The sequence below is a fragment of the Phyllostomus discolor genome, chromosome 8 (assembly GCF_004126475.2).
Source record: "Phyllostomus discolor isolate MPI-MPIP mPhyDis1 chromosome 8, mPhyDis1.pri.v3, whole genome shotgun sequence".
Taxonomy (NCBI): Eukaryota; Metazoa; Chordata; class Mammalia; order Chiroptera; family Phyllostomidae; genus Phyllostomus; species Phyllostomus discolor.
Genome location: NC_040910.2, coordinates 42,656,354 through 42,678,914, shown reverse-complemented (window position 1 = coordinate 42,678,914; position 22,561 = coordinate 42,656,354). Strand labels below are relative to the sequence as shown.

General features: G+C 50.7%; 2 protein-coding genes and 2 non-coding genes across 6 annotated transcripts; 1 reads left to right on the top strand and 3 right to left on the bottom strand.

The window, feature by feature from the left end:
- The first annotated feature begins 9,436 nt into the window (after positions 1 to 9,436).
- On the top strand, positions 9,437 to 13,756 carry EIF3G (eukaryotic translation initiation factor 3 subunit G). The gene is made up of 11 exons (XM_028521711.2): positions 9,437 to 9,542; positions 9,680 to 9,726; positions 10,262 to 10,345; positions 10,455 to 10,543; positions 10,663 to 10,722; positions 11,489 to 11,593; positions 11,685 to 11,874; positions 12,770 to 12,877; positions 13,006 to 13,142; positions 13,221 to 13,327; positions 13,638 to 13,756. The coding sequence occupies exons 1-11, from the start codon at positions 9,523 to 9,525 to the stop codon at positions 13,651 to 13,653; spliced, it is 963 nt and encodes a 320-aa protein (XP_028377512.1). The 5' UTR covers positions 9,437 to 9,522; the 3' UTR covers positions 13,654 to 13,756.
- On the bottom strand, positions 13,756 to 20,665 carry LOC114503259 (suppressor of SWI4 1 homolog). 3 transcript variants are annotated; one of them, XM_028520754.2, is made up of 15 exons: positions 20,575 to 20,665; positions 20,316 to 20,486; positions 19,488 to 19,589; positions 19,245 to 19,295; positions 18,980 to 19,150; positions 18,349 to 18,425; positions 18,051 to 18,158; positions 17,827 to 17,950; positions 17,666 to 17,744; positions 17,418 to 17,547; positions 17,184 to 17,347; positions 17,043 to 17,101; positions 16,271 to 16,286; positions 15,798 to 15,800; positions 13,756 to 15,120 (listed from the first exon to the last, which is right to left on the bottom strand). In XM_028520754.2, the coding sequence occupies exons 1-15, from the start codon at positions 20,590 to 20,592 to the stop codon at positions 14,018 to 14,020; spliced, it is 2,376 nt and encodes a 791-aa protein (XP_028376555.1). In that variant the 5' UTR covers positions 20,593 to 20,665; the 3' UTR covers positions 13,756 to 14,017. The 3 variants fall into 3 exon arrangements, with proteins under 3 accessions (XP_028376555.1, XP_035888205.1, XP_035888204.1); XM_036032311.1 differs by lacking the exons at positions 13,756 to 15,120; positions 15,798 to 15,800; positions 16,271 to 16,286 and having other exon boundaries at positions 16,739 to 17,101; positions 20,570 to 20,639; XM_036032312.1 differs by lacking the exons at positions 15,798 to 15,800; positions 16,271 to 16,286; positions 17,043 to 17,101; ... (9 more) ...; positions 20,316 to 20,486; positions 20,575 to 20,665 and adding exons at positions 16,382 to 16,464; positions 16,815 to 16,893.
- On the bottom strand, positions 18,233 to 18,312 carry LOC114504442. The gene has a single exon (XR_003685210.1). It is a non-coding gene; the product is annotated as a small nucleolar RNA U105B (small nucleolar RNA).
- LOC114504436 lies at positions 19,359 to 19,445 on the bottom strand. Its single transcript, XR_003685205.1, has one exon. It is a non-coding gene; the product is annotated as a small nucleolar RNA SNORD105 (small nucleolar RNA).
- Positions 20,666 to 22,561: the final 1,896 nt, after the last annotated feature.

Sequence of the window (22,561 nt, the reverse complement as noted above, 5' to 3'; positions counted from 1 at the left end):
AAATTCTCCTTCATTATTTGTTCAAATAAGTTTTCAATTTGCTGCTCTTCCTCTTCCCCTTCTGGTACCCCTATGATTTGGATGTTGGAACATTTAAAGATGTCCTGGAGGTTCCTAAGCCTCTCCTCATTTTTTTTGAATTCTTGTTTCTGTTCTGGTTGGATGTTTCTTCCTTCCTTCTGGTCCACACCGTTGATTTGAATCCCAGTTTCCTTCCCATCACTATCGGTTCCCTGTACACTTTTCTTTATTTCACTTAGCATAGCCTTCATTTTTTCTAGTTTGTGACCAAATTCAGCCAATTCTGTGAGCATCCTGATTACCAGTGTTTTGAACTGTGCATCTGATAGGTTGGTTATCTCTTCATCACTTAGTTGTATTTTTTCTGGAGCTTTGATCTGTTCTTTCATTTGGGCCATTTTTTTTTTTTTTTTCTCAGCGTGCCTGTTACGTAGTGAGGAGCAGAGCCTTAGGTTTTCACCAGGGCCGGGCAATCCACGTTGCTGTGCTGTGACGCTGTATGTGGGGGAGGGGTCTGAGAGGGAACAATGGTGCTTGCTCTATTCTCTACCAGATTTCAGTCACTTCCCCTGCTACTCACAAGCAAATTGGGCCCTTCTGGTGCTGATTCCCTGATGGGTGGGTTTGTGTACGTTCTAACACCCTGTAGATCTCTCCAGTGAACTCTCCTGTGAGGCTGGGAGTTTCTCCCACTGCCGCCTCGACCCCCACCAGTGTTTTCAGTCAGTGGTTTGAGGCTTTATTTCCTGGCGCTGGGACTCTGGGTTTCACTCCCTAGCCATTCCTCCCAGTTTATCTGTGTGCGAATATGGGACCATCCCGTCCCCCAGTGGCCACCTCACTGGGTCTGCCAACTGCAGCCTCACCCGCCCCACTCCACAATCTGCCGCCTTGCTGCAAGTCCTCTCTGCCCAGTTTCACCCCTCCTACCTGTCTGGATGAATGTGTCTTCTTTAACTCCTTGGTTGTCAGACTTCCATACAGTTTGATTTTCTGTCAGTACTGGTTGTTTTTTGTTTTTAAATTGTTGTCCTTCTTTTGGTTGTGCGAGGAGGCACAGTGTATCTATCTATGCCTCCATCTTGGCTGGAAGTCCAGTAACTAGTTTTTTTAAAAGAATCTTAATAGGTGTGAATGGTATCTCACTATGGTTTAGAATTGAGTATGTATGCTTATGTGTTAATTTTTAATTTTTTGAAAATTGTGATAAAATCACATATAACAAAATCTACCGTCTTGACCATTTTTAAGTGTACAGTTCAATGACATTGAGTACATTCACATTGTTTCACAACTGTCTCCACCATCCATTTGCAGAATACTTTCCATCCGCAAAGCTGAAACTCTGTCCCCACAAAACACTGACTCCCCGTTCCCCTCCCCCAGCCCCTGACAGCCACCATCTACTTCCTGTCTCTGTGGATCTGACGCCTCCAGGGACCTCAAGTAATTGGAGTCATACAGTATTTGTCCTTTTTGTGACTGGCTTATTTCATGAGCATCGTGTCTTCAGGGTTCATCCATGTGGTAGTATGTGTCAGAATTTCCTTTTTAAGACTAAGTAATATTCCATTATATGAACGGATCGCCTTTTGTTTATCCATTTACCCCTCACTGCATTGCTTCACCTTTTGGTTATTATGAACCTTGCTGCCATGAACACGGGTACAAATACCTGTCACGTCACTACTTTCGGTTCCTTTGGTTATATGTCCAGAAGTGGGATTGCTAGATCATGTGAAATTTGTTTAATTTTTTGAGGAACTGCTGTACCAGTTCCCATAGCAGCAGGTTGTTTTTTAATGAAGTAACTTTCAAGGCATGGCCGAGACCCCTTTGCATGCCTCTCAGATCCCCATCTGCATCTGCCCCACACGGCCACTAAGACAATGTGGCTATGTCTCCTTCCTGCCCATGGTTTTTGGCAGTTACCAGCTCTGTGTGCCCATAAACATTGTATTCTGTGTCTCTAAAAAGAATAAATACATGCTATTATTTATATGTCTCTGCAACCTGCTTTTCTCCCTCAAGCGTGTTCGGAGCTTTTAGAGAAAGGCCAGCTATAGAAAAAGAACAATGAATTCCAAATGACTGGAATTCACGGCTGGCACTTGTTTCTCCTGTCTGTGTTGTGAGGAAGCCTCCCTAACACCCTGTCATTGTCACAGTGACCATCCTCACGCACATGTGTAATGTGCCAGTGGGCTGTGTGTACATTCACATGTAGCCATCTGCTGCTACTAACAGAAAACTCACAGTGGCAACTGATGGTTGTTGGCACCAGTTCATGGCCAACAGGAATCCCCAAACTGGGGTGTGCTGAAGAAAAAAACTTTATTCTGTGAAAATCAACTCAATTGTGATACAGCGGGGCAGAGACGCAGCCCTGGGGCCAGGCCTCCCTCAGGGTAGGAAGCCCTGGTCCGCTCCGCTCCCTGCCAGTCTGCTTTGCGCTGCACTGGTCTGCTCCGCTCTGCTTACCAGTATTTCACCTCTGCGGTGGAAACTCAGTCGTCTCTCTTAGGTTAAAAAAGGGAAAGTGCGCTCACAGAGCGGAGGGGAGCTGGCTTACATAGACGGGAGTCTGCGCTCCTGGTCCTTGATTGGTCCATCCTATTGCAAATGAGGACTCCAAATCTTCGCAGTTTGATTGATCCAAGTGGCACTGTCCTGATTGGTCAGAAATTAGTTGCTCTGATTGGTTGATGTTGATGGGAGCTATAGCTGCGCAGATCCAATTGGATGGAGAAGCTTCAGCCCTATTGATCCAAGTAGGATTCCAGGAGCTCTTATAAGGGCTGACTGGGATGGCAGGAACGCAGTGTGGGCAGGCAGTTCAGTGCAGAGGCAGGTAGTTTAGTCTAGGCTTCTTCCCAAAGTGCAGTGTGCGTGAGAAGGACCTGTGTAGAAACCGCTGCTAGGCTCTGTTTTTTTTAAAATTTGGCGTGTGAGAGGCAACTGTCTTCTTGCACATGTTTCTGTCCCTCTTTTTCTCTTCCTTTCCCCTCTCTCTAAGATAAATAAATAAAATCTTTAAAAAATGAACACATAAAATTCAAGCCCAGTTAGCCACAAGGAGCCCTTCTGAGTAAGTACCTTCTTTCTCAGGGTCCACAGTAGACAGCATCAGACAAACACTAATCCAGTACGAAGTCTATTCTGGTCCCGGTTCCGGAGCTGGGCACATAGCAATGAGACCGACCGGCCTCAAAAGCAAGGCAGGCAGACAAATCCCACAACCAATGAGGTGATTTTTTGTTGTTGTTTTGTTTTTTGTGTATGTGTCTCATCATAAATCATGAGGTGATTTTTAAGAGTGAGAAATGCTACAAATAATTAAACAGAATTGGGATAATTAATTCTGAACCTTGCTTTGTTCCCCTCCAAATTTCATTATTAAAGTGCACAAATCTTATAGGTACAGTTGGATTCTTTTTATATGTGTATTTGCCTGTGTCACAAGCTACCAAAATCAAAATGTATAAAGTTCCTGTCACCCTGGAAGGATGTCTGGTGCCCTTTCCACTAAGAGATCAGCACAATTCTGATTTCTGCTGCTGTAGATTAGTTTTGCTTGTTTGAGAATGTCCCACAAATGGAATCATATGCTGTCCAGCCTTTGTGTCCTGTACTCATGTCATTGTGTGTATCAGTTTTCCCTTCTTTATTGCCATACTGTATTCCACTGTACAGACGGACCACGGTTCATCATTCGTCCCTTCATCTGTTGATAGATTTTGAGTTGTGTTATCGGCTGGTTGTGTCCCTCCCTACAAATTCATATGTTGAGGCTCTAATCCCCAGGATTTCAGAATGTGAGTGTATTTGGACACGGGGTCTTTATAGAAGGGACTGAGCTAAAATGAAGTCATTAATCCAGTACAACTGGTGTCCTTGTAAGGACCATGTGAGGACACGGAGAAAACAGCCATCAACACGCCAAGGAAAGAGGTCTCCAAAGGAACCAACTCTGCTGACACCTTGATCTTGGACTTCCAGCCTCCAAAACTGCAAGAAAATAAATTTCCGTTGTTTCAGTCACCCAGTCTGTAGTGGTGTGTTATGGCAGCACTGGCAAGCTAATTCAAGTTATTCCTGGGTTTTGGCCATTGTGAGGAAAGCTGCTATGAACATTTGTGTGTGTTCTAACACGGCTTTTCATGGACATGCATTTCCATTTATTTCGAAGAATACCGAGAAGTGGAATCCATGTTGTGAGTCACAGCCCTGAAGCTGCTGTGGAGTTTCCAGGGGACTGCGTACCTCCTCACATGCACCGAGGGACTGGTTTTGCTCTGTCCTGGCTGCTGTCCTGTGCAGACGCTGGATGTGGGAAGAATGCAGGTGCCGCCAAGAAGAACCTGAGAAGGGGCTCAGGGCCTTTTTCCCGCTCATCCTTGCTTGGGTTTCTCCCCACTGCCTTATGCTCCCTCAGGCCCTCTTTTACTTAGCCTTGGGGAATACCTGACTTTTTATAAAAATATTATATACTTGATGTTGTAGAAAAAGTATTCCATACAGAGAAACACCAAAAAGGAAGTCAAGATGAAGTCAAATTGAAACACCCAGAAGCATCCATGTTTAGTGGCTAATGTCCCCTGGGAGGTGCGGTTTCTCTCCAGGAGTGGTGCTTGCACGGATGAGGGGACATTTTAGCTGCTTCCTTACTCAGCATGGTTGCATAGTTTTCAATTTTCCAAGTGTTTAAACCAAACTGTGCTGGACCCTTTCTTACAACTTAATGCACTTCTCTGTGTATTTCCTTAGGGCAGTTCTAGGAGAGGGATGCAAGTTAGTAGACTTGCAAAACCTAGTAGAACATATTTATATGTTACATCTCACATGTATTAGGTAAATACATACTACACATTAATATCTGAAGTATATAAAGTAAATAATTTTATATTTCTGTATATATTTATATTGAAATCAAAATAATTTAACACGTCATAAAAATTTAAATGTAGCAGAAAAGTCCAAAAACTAAGCTTTTCTCCCTTGATGCTTTCTTCTCTTATTTATTTATTTTTAATTATTTTTTAAGATTTTATTTATTTATTTTTACAGAGAGGGGAAAGGGAGGAGAAACAGAGGGAGAGAAATATCAGTGTGTGGCTGCCTCTCACACACTCTCTACTGGGGACCTGGCCCACAATGCAGGCATGTGCCCTGACTGGGGATCAAACCAGCAACCCTTTGGTTCACAGGCATACACTCAATCCACTGAGCTACACCATCCAGGGCTGATGCTTCCCTCTCAAAGCAAGAGTCAGGAACAGTTTGATATTCTTTTCTGAAAACAATTTGCATATACCTACATCTCAGTGTGCTATTAAAGATTTACACAAATTGATTCCTGTAACATATGCCATTTTACATTTTGCTTTCTCTTCTTATATCTGAGATTTTTTGTTATTTTACACTTTTTAAAATATTTTATTTATTCATATTTAGAGACAGGGGAAGGGAGAGAGTAAAAGAGGGATAGAAACATCAATGTGTGGTTGCCTCTCACACACCCCAAACTGGGGACCCAGCCCACAACCCAGGCATGAGGTCTGACTAGGAATTGAACTGGTGACCCCCTGATTTCAGGCTGACACTCAATCCACTGAGCCACACCACCCATGGCTGGAGATTTTTTTCTTTTGAACGTGAGCACAAGTGGATCTACTCCCTTAAAGACTGCTTAGCATCTCATAGATATGGCAGAGTTTACTTTAACCTATTGAAGCAGCCCCTATGAATAGGCACATTGGCATTTCCAGGTTTTGCTATCATGAATGATACTGCATGGATATTTTATTCTCACATCTTTGCAAACATTTACACGTTTTTATCACAGGTTGAATTACTAGTTGGGTCAAAGGAAAAATACACAGGTGCAGTGTGAGTTTTAGTAGATGTCAAATTTCAATCCGAAAAGTTTGCATAATTGCACACAGTAACAATGTGTGTGTCTGTTTCCCTATGTCTTTGTTACCACTGGGCAATACCACGTTTTTAAAATTTTGCCTAAGTGTTATGTTGTTGGATTTTTCATTTCTTGGAGTAAATTTGAATTAAGTGCACAAATGTTTATGTGTCCTTTGTACAAACTTTATACTTTCATCCATATTTCTAGAACACCCTTTCTTTCATTCACTTTCCCAGTTTCCTTCCAGGTCTCTTGCTAATTTATCCCTTTCCACTTCCCCTTCTTCAGGCTTCCAGAATAATCTTTCTCAGAAGAAACTCTGGTCACACTGAATTACCACTCAAAACATGTCAGTGACTTCACCCACATCTACAGTCCACAGGATAAGAGTGAACCTATACTCTTTAGTCTGGTTTAAAAAGTCCTTTATAATCTGGTTCCTACCCTGTCCCAAATGGTCATTAATTAAACACTTACTACATGCAGGTGCTCTGTGGTTCTGGGACCCACAGGTGAACAAAACAGGCAAATGTCTGCGATTTGCAGCTGACATTCTAGAGCAGTGTTTCTCAAACTCTTTTTCATTACTGCCTCTCTAAAGGAAAAAATGGATTACTTAAAAATTTAAATAAATCAATTTCAATCTAATTACATTCAATTTCTCCCTAATCTTGGAAATTGAATACTTAGTAATAGTATTTTATTTGGGAGGGATGGCTTTGGAAGGTCACAAGCCACTGTAATGTTTGAGAGTTTTTTGCCCCCCAAGAATTAATTTTGTCTTCTTTGGGGGCCATACCACTCACATTGAGAATGCATGCTCTGAAGGGAGAGCTGGACAATACACAGTTAAGTGGAAAAGACTGTATCAAGAGAGTCAAGAATGTCATGAAGGAAAGAAGTGAGAGGGTTGAGAGTGCCACTTGCCATCTTGATCATCTGAACCATGAAAGGTCTTTCCAGACGAGGAAGTAACTAGCCTTGATTTATCTCAGCTGCAAAATGGAAGCGACAGTTTCCTCCTCACAGTGCCTGGCATACAGCAGGTGCTCAATGAGTGGGTTTTATTGTTATTATTAATTATTTTATTATTCTTATTAAGGTATAATTGACAGTTTTTAGATTTTATTTATTTATTTATTTATTTATCTATTAGAGATGGGGAATGGAGGGAGCAAGAGAGGGAAAGAAACATCAATCATTGCCTCTTGTATGCACCCCGACTGGGGAGCGAACCCACAACCCAGTCATGTGCCCTGACCAGGTATTGAACCGGTGATGTTTTACTTTGTGAGACAACACCCAACCAACTGAGTCAGGCTGGCTCAGGCTGACAACACCGGTCAGCCTGACAATTAACTTTGTTTTTTTTTAAATATTTTATTTATTTTTAGAGAGAGGAGAAAGAGAGGGAGAGAAACATCATTTTGTGGTTGCTTCTCACGTGTCCCCCCACTGGGGACCTGGCCTACAGCCTATGTATGTGCCCTAGACTGGGAGTTGAACCAGCAACCCTCTGTTTCGCAGGGCCGCACTTAATCCACTGAGCTATGCCAGCCAGGGCTGCCAATTAGCATTTTTTAAAAATATTTTATTTATTTATTTTTAGAGAGAGAGGAAGGGAGGGAGAAAGGGGGAGTGAAACATCAATGTGTGGTTGCCTCTTGCGTGCCCCCTACTGGGGACATGGCCTGCAACCCAGGCATGTGCCCTGACTGGGAATCAAACCAGCAACACTTTAAAACTTTTTAAAATATTTTTTTATTTTTTAAGTTACAGTTGCCATACAATATTATATTAGTTTCAGGTGTACAACGTAGTGATTAGACATTTATATAACTTATGAAGGTGATCTCCCCAAAAAGTCTAGTACCCATCTTACACCATACACAGTTATTGAAATATTATTGATTATATTCCCTATGATGTACTTAACATCTCTGTGACTATTTTTATAACTGGCAATTTGTACATCTTGATCCCTTGCCTCTTTTAAAACATTCCCACGACCTCCCTTGCCATCTGGCAACCATCAGTCTGTTCTCTGTATCTATGAGTTTTGCTTCTGTTTTGTATGTTCATTTGTTTTGTTTTTTTAGGTTCCACAGATAAGTGAAATCTGACTTGTTTTGCTGAGCATAATACGCTCTAGGTTCATCCATGTTGTTGCAAATGGCAAGATTTCACTCTTTTATGCCTGAGTAATATTCCATTATATAATATGTACCATCTCTTCTCTATCCATTTGTCATTTGTCTTTTGACAGACATTTAGTTTGCTTCCATATCTTGGCTATTGTAAATAATGCTGCAGTGAATATAAGGGTGCATGTATCTTTTTGAATTAGTGTTTTGAGTTTCTTCAGATAAATACCCAGGAGTGGGATTTCTGGGTCTCTTCTTGTCTCTTGTTATAGTTTTTGTTTTAAAGTCTATTTTGTGTGATATATGTATTGCTACGCCAGCTTTTGTTTTGTTTTCACTTGCATGAAGTATCTTTTTGCATCTCTTTATTTTCAGCCTGTGTGTGTTTTGCAGTCTGAAGTGAGTCTCTTATAGACAGCATGTGTAATGGTCTTGTTTTCTTATCCACTCAGCCATCCTGTGTCTTTTTAAAAAAATCTTCACCCAATGATATTATTTACTGATTTTAGAGAAATGGGAAGGGGGAAGTGGAGGGAGAAACAGAGAATCATAGATATGAGAGAGAAACCTCTATTGGTTGCTTCTTGCACACCCCCAACCAGGGTTCTGCCCTGCAACCCAGGCCTGTGCCCTGACTGAAAATCTAACTGCATGCGACCTTTTGGTTTGCAGGTCAATATCCAACCCACTGAGCAACAACAAACAGGGTGTTTATTACCATTAAAAAAAAAGATTTTATTTATTTATTTTTAGAGAGGAGAAGGGAGGGAAACATCAATGTGTGGCTGCCTCTCACGCGCCCCCTTGTGGGGACCTGGCCTGCATTTCAGGCATGTGCCCTGACTGGGAATTGGACCTGCGACTCTGGTTCGCAGGCCAGCACTCAATCCACTGAGTCCCAGCAGCCACGGCTGTTGCCATTTTATTTTTTGAACGGTATATATATGTGTGTATGTATGTGTATGTATGTGTATGTATGTATATGTATAGATGTGTGTATATATATAACATTTATTTATAGTTAATTTTTATTTTTTTAGAGAGAGGGGAAGGGAGAGAGGGAACCAGACCGCAAGCCTGGTTCGCAGGCTACCCCAGCCAGAGCTGTTGCCATTTGATTATTATTTTTAATCTTTTTTCTTCTTCCTAAAGAAGTCCCTTTAACATTTTTTTGTAATGTTGATTTGGTGGTGATACATTTCTTTACTTTTTTTCTTGTCTCGGGTGAGAAATAATTTTTTTTAACGTACTGGGGTAGACCCTGACTGAGGTGCGTCTCTTGGGTACCAGGGCCCAGCCACTCACACAGCGCGCATTTCCGGCTGCAGGTGGCGCTGCGTGCACCGGCTGGGGCTGGTGTAGGCCTCGGAGCCGGAAGTCTCGATCTCCCTTTACTTCCGGTCTCTGGCTAGGCTCCGGCTGCGTGGAGAAGGTTTTGCAATGCCCACTGGAGACTTTGAGTAAGTTGAGGGCTTGGGAGAGGGGCTCTGGAGGCGATTTGGGGACGTCCTAGGGGGTATTTTGGGTCTGGGTGCGGCGAGGTGGCGGAAGGAGGGTCTCGCTGACTCAACGCTTTTCCTTCACAAACTTGTCTCAGTTCGAAGCCCAGCTGGGCCGACCAGGTGGAGGAAGAGGGAGAGGACGGTGAGTACTCCCGGTCTCCCCGGGTCACCGCTGCCAGCTCCCAGCCCGGACACTGTCGCCCGCGCCAGCCCCCGACCTTGGAAAAGCCGTCCGACCCCTCATTTTCCCTCCTGCTAGCCTCTGCCCCCCTCCATCCTCATGTGGGCCAGGCTATCGCCAATTCCAGATGTTCACTGGTCAGCCCCTTTCTCCCCTGCCTCCGCCCCAGTTCTCACAGCCGCTCCCCTTCTCCGGGGAGGACGTTGTAACAGTCTGCCTCCTGCCTCCGTGCCAGCGCCTGGATGCCCTGGCGGCCTGACGCCTGCCTTCGTGCCAGGCCACCCCTATTCTTGCCATTGCTCGGGGTTATTACAGCCACTTCAGGTGGTGTCCCAGGTGTCCTCACGGCTGTCCCAGGGCACTTCCCGGTCAGTCCTCTGGCCTTGGGCCTGCCTCTCTCAGCTCCTGGCATAGTATCACCCCAAAGGTCCCTTCATTTCAGCTTAGGAACTCCTGCTCCTCCACCTCACCCCTCTCCCCACACTCCCTCTGACAGACAAATGTGTCACCAGCGAGCTCCTCAAGGGGATCCCTTTGGCCACTGGTGACACCAGCCCAGAGCCTGAGCTACTGCCAGGAGGTGAGTGACAACCTTCACTCCATCCCTGGGCCACTTCTTTTCCTAGCTATATTCCCTTCTGTCTCCATTACATGTGGCTCAGTTCCTCTCATCTCTTCCGCTCTCCCAGCTCCACTTCCGCCTCCCAAGGAGGTCATCAATGGAAACATCAAGACAGTGACAGAGTATAAGGTAGATGAGGATGGCAAGAAGTTCAAGGTAAGGCTGGGAAGGAAGCGGGGGCAGTTGGACCAGGTGGGTTGGTGAGGAAGATCCTCTGGACCCAGTAGCCTGAGGCACAGGAAACCCAAACCTGTCGTCCTCTGTCCCATGCACAGATTGTCCGTACCTTCAGAATTGAGACCCGGAAGGCCTCGAAGGCTGTTGCAAGGAGGAAGGTGAGACCTGCTCCCCTTTCCTTGGGGGTTGGGGGAGTCCAGAGGGGTGATTCAGAAGAATTTAGAGTTCTTTTCCCCAGTGCCTTTATTTTCAGAAGCAGGGTTTAACTGGTTTACCTATTTTGTTGGAGGACAGCTGAGGATGTTTACATCCCAAAAAGTCTGGGGTGCTGGGGTGGATGAGGTGGTTTCTTATTCTTCTTGGCTTGTCTGCCAGGAGGAACAGAGCCGAGCGCTCCCCTGAGGTGGTCACAGCACAAGGAGCGATAGCAATAAGTAGACTTGGCACAGCTATTTGCGTACTTTTTACCAGACCCCATGCCATATGCTTTGTAGGAGTTTTCTCAGTTGATCCCCATAACAGCACAGGACGGTGGGGAGCACCTGTGGTCCCCACTTTCAAAGACAGGAAGCTGAGGCTCGGGTTGTTTAACTAGCCTGAGGCCCTTTGGGGTCTGGGTGACCCCTGAATACTTCTGAGCATTGCTCCCCGGTGGAAGCTGGTCTTGTTCGCCATGCAGCTGCTTCTCCCTTAGCCTCTGTTCTCTCATATAGAACACAGGGCCGAGAGCTGCCCAGCCTGCTGGAGCCGCTAGGGCTTGGTGCTTGGGGTGCACTCAGGAAACGGGAGCTGTTGTTGCAGGGGGCGAATTTGGAGAGGGTGGAGAGTGGGATTTAAGGAAGGGGCTGGTGTAGGCATGGGCTGCAGAGGGGAGGCCTTACCTGCCCCTGCCCTGACCTGTTGCCCACTCTCCCCGGAGCCCAGAACTGGAAGAAGTTTGGGAACTCGGAGTTTGATCCACCAGGGCCCAATGTGGCCACCACCACAGTCAGTGATGATGTGTCCATGACTTTCATCACTAGCAAGGAGGTAAGTGTGGCAGTAGGGCAGGGTGGTAGTGGCCAGGGTGGTGGGGGTGTGTGGTAGCCCCCTTCTGAGCTGCATCCGCCTGCCCTGCCAGGATCTGAACTGCCAGGAAGAGGAGGACCCAATGAACAAGCTCAAGGGCCAGAAGATCGTGTCCTGCCGTATCTGCAAGGGTGACCACTGGACCACCCGCTGTCCCTACAAGGACACGCTAGGGCCCATGCAGAAGGAGCTGGCAGAACAGCTGGGCCTGTCCACTGGCGAGAAGGAGAAACTGCCTGGAGGTGCTGGGACCTGGGGGTGTGGCTGGCAGGTCATGGAGGGGTGCTGTGTGCCACTGACAGTCCTAGGTTGTCACCTGCTTTGTTTGAACGGGCTGTCCCCATCACAGTTACTGTCTTGCACACTGCAACATCTGCACTGCAAAGGCTGTGGCTACAGTTTTTGTTTGTGTGTGTGAGAGGCTGGTCATGTGGGTGCTGTGACTGCTGGTGATGGCACCTGTCTCTTGTTTGGGTCTGTGAGAACCGCTTGTGTGCACGCCTGTGTGTGAACTACACCGTGCGTGGTTGGGAGACGGTGGACCCCTGTATGTGAGACTCGCCCGCTGTGATTCTGCTGCTGATTTTGTGATGGTCCTGACATGAGTGTGCTCTGTCTGCATGGGCACGGTTGCTGCCCTGTATGTGTTTCTGTGCATGCACACGCACACCTCTGAATAGACTCACACAAGTGACTGTCTACAGTCTGTGTCCTTCAGTGTGATTTGCTGCTGGTGAGTGTGAGTTCACACAACTCTAAATGACTTCACACACTCTGAATTTCACCCCTGTGTGCAGTCTTCTTGTTAAGTGCCACGTGTGTGGGACCAGGGGACTGTACCTGCCTCACATGCCTGTGTTTCTCTGTGTTGGCTGGGCAGAGTTCCTCTAGCTCTCAGCCCTCTGAGCACCTCAGGCTGTGTCAACACCTGTGGCTTCTGCTCTGTGTACTGCTGGCTTCCTGGATGTGGCCCTTATGTCATCATGGCCACCAGGTCTCTGAGGGACCATCTGGGTGCCTGTGGCTTTGACAGATAGTGCCTGGGCTGGGCCAGGCCTGGAAACACCAGCATCTTGGGTTGCGCTGTCCCTCTGCTGTGCTAGGGTGAGCCCTGACCCGACTGCTTTTGGTCTCCAGAGCTGGAGCCTGTGCAGGCGGCCCAGAACAAGACAGGGAAGTACGTGCCACCGAGCCTGCGGGACGGGGCCAGCCGCCGTGGGGAGTCCATGCAGCCCAACCGCAGAGGTGAGGCAGTGGGGCCACCCTGATGCTGACCTGTGGGCAGGCACCTCCTAGCACCCAGTGGTGGTCCTGTGGGTAGGGTCCAAGCTGACCTGGCCCCTCACAGCTGCTTCTCCTTGCCTGGTGCCTAGCTGATGATAACGCCACCATCCGTGTCACCAACCTGTCAGAGGACACTCGTGAGACAGACTTGCAAGAGCTCTTTAGGCCCTTTGGCTCCATCTCCCGCATCTACTTGGCGAAGGATAAGACCACTGGCCAGTCCAAGGTGGGCGTGGCAGCCATGATCGGGGGGGTGCTGCCTGTCTGGCTCTGCTCTGAATGCCCCCTTCCTCCCCTTCCCCAGGGCTTTGCCTTCATCAGCTTCCATCGCCGTGAGGACGCTGCCCGTGCCATTGCCGGGGTGTCCGGCTTTGGCTACGACCACCTCATTCTCAACGTTGAATGGGCCAAGTAAGACCCCTCCCCTGCCCTATCACCGTGCCGTGGCTGACACCTGGGACTGACAGCGGCCCCATATCAGTTGAATAATCACCAGGCCTTTTCTAAGATGCAGGTCATTTATTGTCCTTTTACCTCAAGGAGGGGCCACTGCCATCCAGGGCCAGGCTAGTAGCTGCTGGTCTGGCTCTGCACATATCCTGCCCCATGCCCCATGCCCACAGAGACCCCAGTTTTGTGTGGGTGGGGGTGTCTTGGGATTCTCTTTGGGGTCTGAAGCCCCAGCACCTGCCCTCTTCATCACTGCTGTCTCCTTCTCTAGGCCATCCACCAACTAAGCCAGCCGTCCCTGCTGCTGCTGTCCGGCCCCGTGGTACCACAATAGAAGGCAGCCTCACAAAGCAGGGGATGCCAAGGGCAATAAAAAGCCTTCAGTCAACCTTTGTGCATCCTTTTTATATGTGAATGTCACCCACTTTGTGGCAGTTGGGGTCAGCCCTCCCCCTGCTGGGGTTTGCTCTTTGGCCCTGCTCAGGGTTCATGCTGTGGGCGGAAGTTCTTGTGGCTCTGGCCTGGGTGTTCGCTGCTCCCGTGACAGGCCTTTCTTTGGGGAGGTGGTTTGGGGACTGTTGTGTTATCATCTTTGTTCTGCTGCTGGCTCCCAGTGCCTTGTGGTCAGAAAGAGGCTCAAGATAGGCCAGGTCATGGGCTCAGCTCAGGGTAGTGGGGCCCTGAGGTTTTAGTGGCTGGGATGGTGAGGGGCAGGGCTTGGCTGCAGCTCTCAGCATTCTCTGGGGCCTGGCCCTCTCTGCAGCCAAGGCAGCACTGGTGGTGGCAGGCCACACTGGGTACTACAGCCATGTAGAGCAGCGGGTGGATGCAGATGGCCAGAGGCACAAGACCCCGTGTCACCTGGTGGCCCACATAGGACCCCAGGTCTAATGCCTCCACAGCCTGAGCCACGTCCACAAAGTCTGGGCAGCGGGCTCTCCAGCGCTGCCGAGCAAAAATGTTGACAACCCGTGTGACATAGTAGGGCACGTAGGAGCTAGCGTAGAGTGCCACACCACTGGCCACCAGGACTGCCACATGCTTCTTTTCTGCTGCTGTCGTGCCATGGCTGCGCAGCACGGCTCGTCCAAGGGCGCTGTAGGCTGCTAGGGTGAGCAGCAGCGGCAGACCACAGCCCAGCACCCCCAGCACCAGGCTGTAGGCTGTGTAGGCCTCAAGCTGGCTGTCACCTGTAGTCCCCAGGCACTTGATGCAGGCCTCAGGCCTCGCCACAGTGCAGTTTCCTTCCTGCCATGGTGTCGTCAAGTGAGAAAAGCTGAGTGTGGGAGCAGCCAGCAGGGCCACTAGCACCCAGCCAGTGGCACTTACGATCCAGGCGTGCTTGGGCTGCAGGTGAGAGCGGGTGAAGAAGGGGTGGACAACACCCAGGTAACGATTGAGGCTGATGAAAGTGATGAAGGTTATGCTGCCCAGCAGGTTGCAGGTGAAGAGGAAACGCTCCAGGCGGCAGGCAGCCTCCCCATAGGGCCAGTGTTTGGGTGGGTAGAAGTAGGCAGCCAGTGGGGGTAGTGTCAGGGCGTACAACAGGTCGCTGACAGCCAGCTGGGCAGAGAAGACCACAGCTGGGGACCATGGGCGCTGCTCCTGTGTGCTGAAACGGTACAGGGCCAGGCTGTTGCCGGCCATGGCCACTAGGAACTCGGTCACCAGCATAGGCCACAGAAAGACTTCTTGGAAGCTACTGAGGATTTGGTCAGCAGCTGCTGAGATGTTGGTTGGGCAGCGTGTGGCACCTGTGGACCAAGGGCATTGCCAAATGAGGCCTGTCCCTCAGTGTGGCTCCTTTCAGAGCCGGACAGCACTGTGGCATCAATCCTGAGCACTTGTGCGCCAGGCCTGCATGACCCCTTTGTGGATTTTTGCTGAGTCCTGTCCTCTCCCAGGAAGGGCACCAGCTTCAGCTCCTTTTTAGAAGGAATCGGGTCCATAAATGCCAGAAGCCCAGAGTACACTGGTCTCTCTTGGGGTCCTGCACCCTCAAGAACTAGGAAGGATTGCTTCCCTTGCAGGACCCCTGTGACCTGGCACTGATGACAGCGATCAGGCCTGGGGTGGAGCAGGAACCCAAGACAGTCTCAGATCCCCCTGCACTCTCCCAATTCCAATCCATCAGCAAGATCCCACCTTCAGAATCTGTCACCCCTTTAGCACCAGCGGTGCCCAGGCCGCATCATCTCCCATCAGTGGTTGCCTGGGCGCTGCCCTCCTAGCTCCCTTCCTCACCATGTCTATTCTCCCCATGGCCTCCAGAGGGTGCCTGTGAGCACCTAAGGTCGAATCACTTGGCTCAGCCTGCTCTAGGGCTCCTTCCTATCAAAAGGGAAAGCCAGGGCTTGTCTCAGCTCCCACTTGCTTTCATCCTCTCCTTCCAGTGACTCCTACAGTCCACTTCCTGGCTGTTCCTAGACACCTCCTGCTTCCGGGACTTTGCACTGGCTGCCGTTTTTGCCTGAATCACAGGCTGTCTCCCTCACCTCTCTCTCTGACCATCCTAACGTTGCCACTGCACCTCTTAGCCCACTTCCCTTTTTTCTCAAAACAGCCTCTATCTCCTCGTGATTGCTGTTTAAGTCCCCAGGAAAAGGTCCCTTTTGAAGGAAGGGAGTGCCGCCTTGAGGTTCCCTAGTGTCCACAACAGTGCAGGGGACAGTCCGGTGTGGGGAGACCCAGCCCTGCAGGTAATTCCCACACCCTGCTCAACCTCAGCTTTCTGAGAAATAAATGCTTCTTCCCCAGTGGATCCAGCACGGCGGCCACATTGTGCTACGTGCCCTGACCCTCCCTTACCATAGACCGTTTCTGTGCCTTCATTTCTGCCTTCCTGTCCCAGCTCTTGGCACCAGGGCTGGGGAGGAAGCTACCTTTCAGAGATGATTCTTAAACTATCCTCCCGCCACCGCTCCCTCCCATCCCCAAGTCCTAGGCTGGGTTACACAAGGTCCAGGACCCTGGATGTATGCCCAGCCCAAGAACCCTGCTGTGCACACTCCTCACCTGAGGCATTGACCGCCATGTCCCTCGTTCTGCCTGAGTATGCTACCCAGTGTGTCATGGTCCCTCCCCCAGCAGCTCCACCTACAGCCCACAAAGAACAAATCAGGTTCAAGCAGGCGCCAACCACCCTTCTGCCTATTTCCTTCCTCATAGCACCCTCCAAATCTGGCCTTTCTGCTGGAGGGAGCCCTCAGTCAGGGAGGTTGGGGAGAGGGCCTAAGACCCCTAGGTACCGAAGACTGGGATCAAATCTGAGTTCTGCCCTTGGATTCTACATGTCCAGGCCCAACTCCCAGGGCCCACTAGCCTGGCTGGGCCCTCTGCCCCCAGGCCCCTATTGCAAATGCAGCCTCTGACTCATGGAAAATCAGTGTTTATTAGAGTGGAGATTGGGGAACCAACTCCTTTATGAAAGGAAACTGAGGGCTGCACTGGACATCCAGGAAGGAGCCCAGGGCAGCATCTCGGGGGCCCCAATCTGGGGCATTCCATCAGCTGCTCAGACTCGGCTTCAGGCCACTCTCTTAGGTGGCTTTGCTCGGCTTCCGCCACAGTCCTGAGCAGCCCCTTGAGGCCCCAGCTTGGCCCGGGCCCCCCAGGGCCTGCCCTTGGTCTTTAAAGGCCTCTGGTCACTGCCACGGTCTGGCCTCCTCTGCTTTACCCGCTGCTTCTTCCTTGGAGGCCCGGTGGGCCGTCGCCGCTGGGCCTTTGGGAACATGTCTGTGAGGAGAGACTGCATCAGGTTCACCAAGGCACAGAAACAGGTTCATAATACCTGGCTGCACCAATCCCTGCCACACACCTTCATCAGGCTCTTCGCCCACTGCCTGGCGGAAATACTCAGCTTCATCCTCCTCTTCCTGCTGGCCAGCCACCTCTGCCTCTGGGGGGGCCCCAGGGTCCTCAGCATCGCTATCCCCATCGGCCTCTGCCCGGGCCCGCTTCATGCCTGCCAGGCTCTTTTTCCTGGAGGAGAGGGATGTTGATCGGTGCAGAAGCCTGCACGAGGGACACACCTCACCCACTGACCACACACCTGTGGGCCTCTCGCCGTTCCTGCTTACGCTGGATATTCTGAGCCTGCTGGTCTTGCCTCTGGGCCTTGAGCCGCAGCTTCTCCTCCTTGGCTGCCAGTATGGCCTGTAGTTCCTCCTCTGTCTTGTGCACTTAGGAGAGATGGTTCATCAAGATTTTCACCAAGATCCAGGCATGCCCAGCGCACCTAACAACCCACCTTGGAAGGGCCTCAGACTGCAACCCCATGCCTGCCAGCCCTGTCCTCACCAAAACTATGGAAGAGCACATTCCCCTCCCCGACGCCTTCCTGGATCTTGATAAGCTGCAGCGTCATCCGAGGCCCGATCTGGAGGAACAGGAAGGAAAAGTCAGTCCTTCCTTAGGGCTCAGCGATGCCAGAGGAAGTCACCTCAGCCACTGGGCCTCACCTCGGTAAGCCTCACAGCGCTCTGCTGGGCTCGCATGTTGCCGCGCCCCGCAACAGCCTGGGGCAGCTCTGTGATGTTGTGTTCGCCGTCGGGCTCTGCCTCACTCTCTGACAGCCCTGCACCCCTGTGCCAGGAACATATAGCTCAGCAGGGGATCCCAGGCTCCTGGGAAAGTTCTGGGACCCCTTGGACTGTGGTAGCCCCCAACCCTGCCCCTTCCTCACGTGGCCAGCAGCTCGCTGATGTCCTGCAGGCGGCTCATGTTGGGGAACTTCTCTTGGAGAAGCTTCTTCATCCCACGACTTGCACCCACAGGCACGACTTTGATGCTACTGTAGGGGTTGGAGTGAGTGAGGAGGGGGTTAGGGGTCACAGGGTCGGAGGCCAGCCCTACCTTTTCCCCTTTTCATGGTGTGTCAGGGCGTTTACTTTGAGACTGGGCAATCACTGAGTCTCAGCAGCAGCACTGTCATCAGCCACACACAGAGCAGCCCCTGACCCTGGCCCATCCTCCCTACTCACTAGTGGCGGAAATCCAGATCCTGGGAGTCAGGGTTGTAGCTGATGAGAAGGCAGCGCTTGATGGTATTCAGATTCACCTGGAAAGGAGAGGATGCGGGCACAGCACCACGTCAGCTGTCTTCAGGCCTCACTATATGCTGGAGCCCAAGCCAAGCCCTGCAGGGACCAATGGGGCTGCAAGTGATGTCCATGGACTGCTGGCTAGAAATCCTGGATCCAGCACCCACCAAGGCTGCCCACTCTGGACTCCCTGGTGGTCACATCTAACAAACCAAATGTGGTACCTACTGGTGCCAAAAATTAGGAGCTGTTGCCTTATATCTAACCTCAGACTGTCAACTTCACCTGTCAGCCTCAGTGTCCCTCCTAGGTTGGGGCCATGACAATACAAACTGCACTACTTAACCAACACTCAATGAAGCACCACAGGCACGACCCAGCTGCCAGAAGGGAAGGCAGCTCATGGGGAACCTCTTGCCCCAGGACACACATGTGAGATTTGACCTTGGGAGCTGGAGCTCTCCGTTCCAGTGCTGGGAAGTGAGGACTGAGCCATCAACCCCAGGGCCTGTGTGGTACCTGCTACCTGCTGAATGCACCCACATCTGACACCACACCAGGCCCTGCCCACCTGGTGTACGTTGATGGAGGGAAACAGGTTCTGGAACATAGTGGCCATAAGTTTCACGTGCATGCCATGGGGGCCGAAGCTGTTGAGCACCAGGAGGGGAGGGTGGGTGAACTGCTGCTCGTGCATGCGGTGGCGGCGCAGAGAGGAGACCACGTCACGAACCAGTGTGTACTGCAGGGCAGGGTGAGGAGTGGGTGACCACCAATCACACATGACTGGCGCCAGCTCCTACCCCACATGGTCCTCATACTATCTCCCACCTTACCTTATTGATCCGGAAGGTCAAAGTGGGGCCTCCTGGGAGGCGCATCAGCTTCTACAGAAGTAAAGATCAAAATGAGGGTTGAGGCATCCATATAGGGAGCAGGGGGAGTGAGAACCTTTGCCCCATCTCTTCAGAGCGTTTACTTTGAAGCCAGAATCATGGCGACTCAGAGGCACATGGGTTCATCAAGAGAGTTGGGGGAGAAGGAGGGTGTAGGGAAGATGGGTGCAGGCATCCACTCACAAAATAGATATTGGTCTCCGTTTTGCTCAGTATCAGGAAATGGGTGACCCCAAGAGGCCCAGCCACTGCCACACAATCCTTCAGAGAATTTTTCTTTCGTATCTGGTATTATAAAGAAAGAGAAACAATTAAAGACCCCCTTTTTGAGCAAAGGTTTTAAATTTAAACTGTTATGCCCTTTCTTGCACCTACCCTTTCAGAGAAGGGGGTGAGAGGGTAGCAGAATGCTCTTGATCTTTACAGCTAATCAGACTTTAGTTCTACTACCGCTTTTGTTCCTTGTCTACTGTATGCATTGCCCCATTTTGCAGATGAGCCAGCTGAAGCCCAGCAAAGTTACCTAACTTGTTCTACCAGGGGCATCAAACTCCTTTTCACCAGGGGCCACATCAGCCTCGCAGTTGCCTTCAAAGGGCAAAAATAATTTTAGGACTGTATAAATGTAACTACTCCTTAACTGTTAAGGAGTTGAAATTACATTCGTCCCTTTGAAGGCAACCGCGAGGCTGATGTGGCCCCCGGTGAAAGTGAGTTTGACAACCCTGCTCTAGACCTTTGAGGGAAGTCAAGTTTCCAACCCAGGTTTGCCGATTTGAGTCCCCTCTTAATCACCAGTCTCAGGCACCCAGACAAGCCCTAACCTGAGTGCGTTCACCCGCACGCCCTCGCTGCTGTCCCGCAAAGCTCCAAGAGGCAGCACGGTAGTCCCCATAAAGGTCCCTTTCTCCAACCAAATAGAAGGAGGCCCCGCGCGGTTGGAGCCACCCCGGCAGCCTCAAAGACGCGACCCAGGCAGGACAGGTGGAGGTGGGCTGGAGGGGTGCGGACCTGCAGGCGAGTGGCCGTGAGCGGCTCCATGACCCGCCGTAGGTCCAGGCTGAGCTGCCGCACTCCGCGACCCGCACGGCCGCGGGCGAACACGAACGAATGCGGCCGCGCGGCATAGGCCTCGAGGTTGCGCTGTTGAGCCTGGGCGCGCGCGCGCTTCTGGTACCGGGACTACGGGGGTGAGAGGCGAACGGTGAGCTCTGCGGCCCCCATCAGCCACCAGCCCGCACCGCCCACCTCCCCGGCCGCCGCACCTCACCCGCCCCGACTGCCGCATGCTGCCGTCTAGTCCACCAGCCCCTTCTGCCTGCTGCTTCCGGCACCTCTCCGCTCACTTCCGGCACCGGTGAGGAGCTTGCAAGAGGAGTCGCTGCTCGGTGACGTCACCCGTTGGGCAACCGCACCAGACAGCGACGGAGGGGGGGAGGGGACAGAAAAAATCAGGCACTAGTCGCTCAGTCAGTTGGGTCGTTGCCCTAAAACCCCAAGACTGAGGGTTCGATTCCCGGTCGGGGCACAACCAATGACCGCGTAAATGGGTAAAACCACAAATCGATGCCTCCCTCTGAAACCAATAAATGAAAACTTTAAGAAACCATTGCCTCTATTACTATAGAGACGCCGGGTGCCTGTTTCTATGGAAACAGGCTGGATCCGCGCCCCTCAGGGAGCTTGTGACAGCTCTGAGAAAGGAAATAGGGTTCGAATCCCGCCTCAACCATTTCTGCTAGTGGTGGGATTTTGAGAGTCAATTTTCACACCCCTAGAATAAGTACGATAGTCCTTTAATCCCTGGCCTGACCCGTGAATAAAGGGAAGATGTATGCACAGTGCGTGGCACACTGGTGCCAGACACTTGGGGAGCAACCAGAGACAGGGGTTGCACCGTGACCGGTTACTCATGGGCCTCCCGGTTTACTCATTTGGGCCCCCATCTTCTGAGGGCCAAGCTGTCCTCTCCAGGGGTTCCTGACTGTGGTCAGGCTAAGCATGGAAACTCCACATCATCTTCTGGAAACTCCACATCACCTTCTGGAAACTCAGGGTGATGTGGGCCATGCTGAAAAATTCATCCCCTCCCGGTTTTTGCTCAAAGCCCCAGTCTTGGCCTCAGGCCTCTGGCTTCTTCCCCAGAACCTTGGGTTGGGGGAAGGGACAACCCCCAAAATCTCTTTCGCTGTCCCACTTGCTTCCCCTCCTCCTTCTGCCTCCCCTCTTCATCTGTCTCCCCCTCCCCAGTTCTTCCTTCACTCTGTCTTCTCCCTGTCCATCTTCCTCTCCCCCAACTTTGTTTCTGCTGTCAATTGTCTCTTTCACAACCTCTAAGTTTCCGTCTTTCTCTTTTCTCTCTCTCTCTCCCCCCATCCCCTTCTCTTACATCCTCTCTCTTCTGACTCCCTGTCTCTCCCCATTTCTCCCATGTCTCCCCCCCCCCCTCTCTCTCAGACTTACTCTCCTTTCTGTCAGCCTCTCTGTGACTTAGGTTTTTTCTCTCTCTGCTGCCAATAAGGGAAGCTGGAGGGGGCTGTGGGTGGGGGGGGGCAAGGGGCCCAGCCTGGCAGCCTCTCTCAGATCTGGGAGGACCATTTCCTCTTACAGCCCAGGAGTCCACTTGGATTACAAGTTCAGGACGGTAGGAACAGGGGAAGAAGGCTGCTGGTCTGCTGGTTGGTGGGCAAGGCCTTCGCACACATTGGAAAGCCCAGACCTGTGCTCTGGGCCCTGTGTGAGTCTCTCTGTACCCCTGAGAAATGGCTGTATGGTTACTTCCGCCTGTTTCTGTCCCTGCATGACTTGCACAGAGTGAGGATGTGATGGTGTGTGTGGGAGACAAATGGCAACATGCACACTATGGTGGGGGGGGCGGGTATCATGGTCTTGCTGTGTTTTCCTTTAAGTCATGATGTATATGTCTGTGTGTGACCATATTTTGAACACACAACTGCTGCCTAAATCTGAGTTGTGTTTCCAGCTGTGTCTTTGGCCAAAGGAATCTGTGTATGAACATGCCAGACAAACACACACACAGATCCCATCTGTGTATCTTTGCTGCTTTGTGCAGCAATTTGCATATGTTGTTGGGTGTCTGTGTGTCTTTGTGCTTCATTGTTGTGTGCACATGGGTGTGTGTGACTGTCACAGGATATACACGTGCAAGTTTTGGACAAGCTACCTGGGCCAAATCCCACCACAGACTCTTTTGGGCTGTGGCACCGTGAGCAAGTTACTCACCCTCTCTGAGGCTG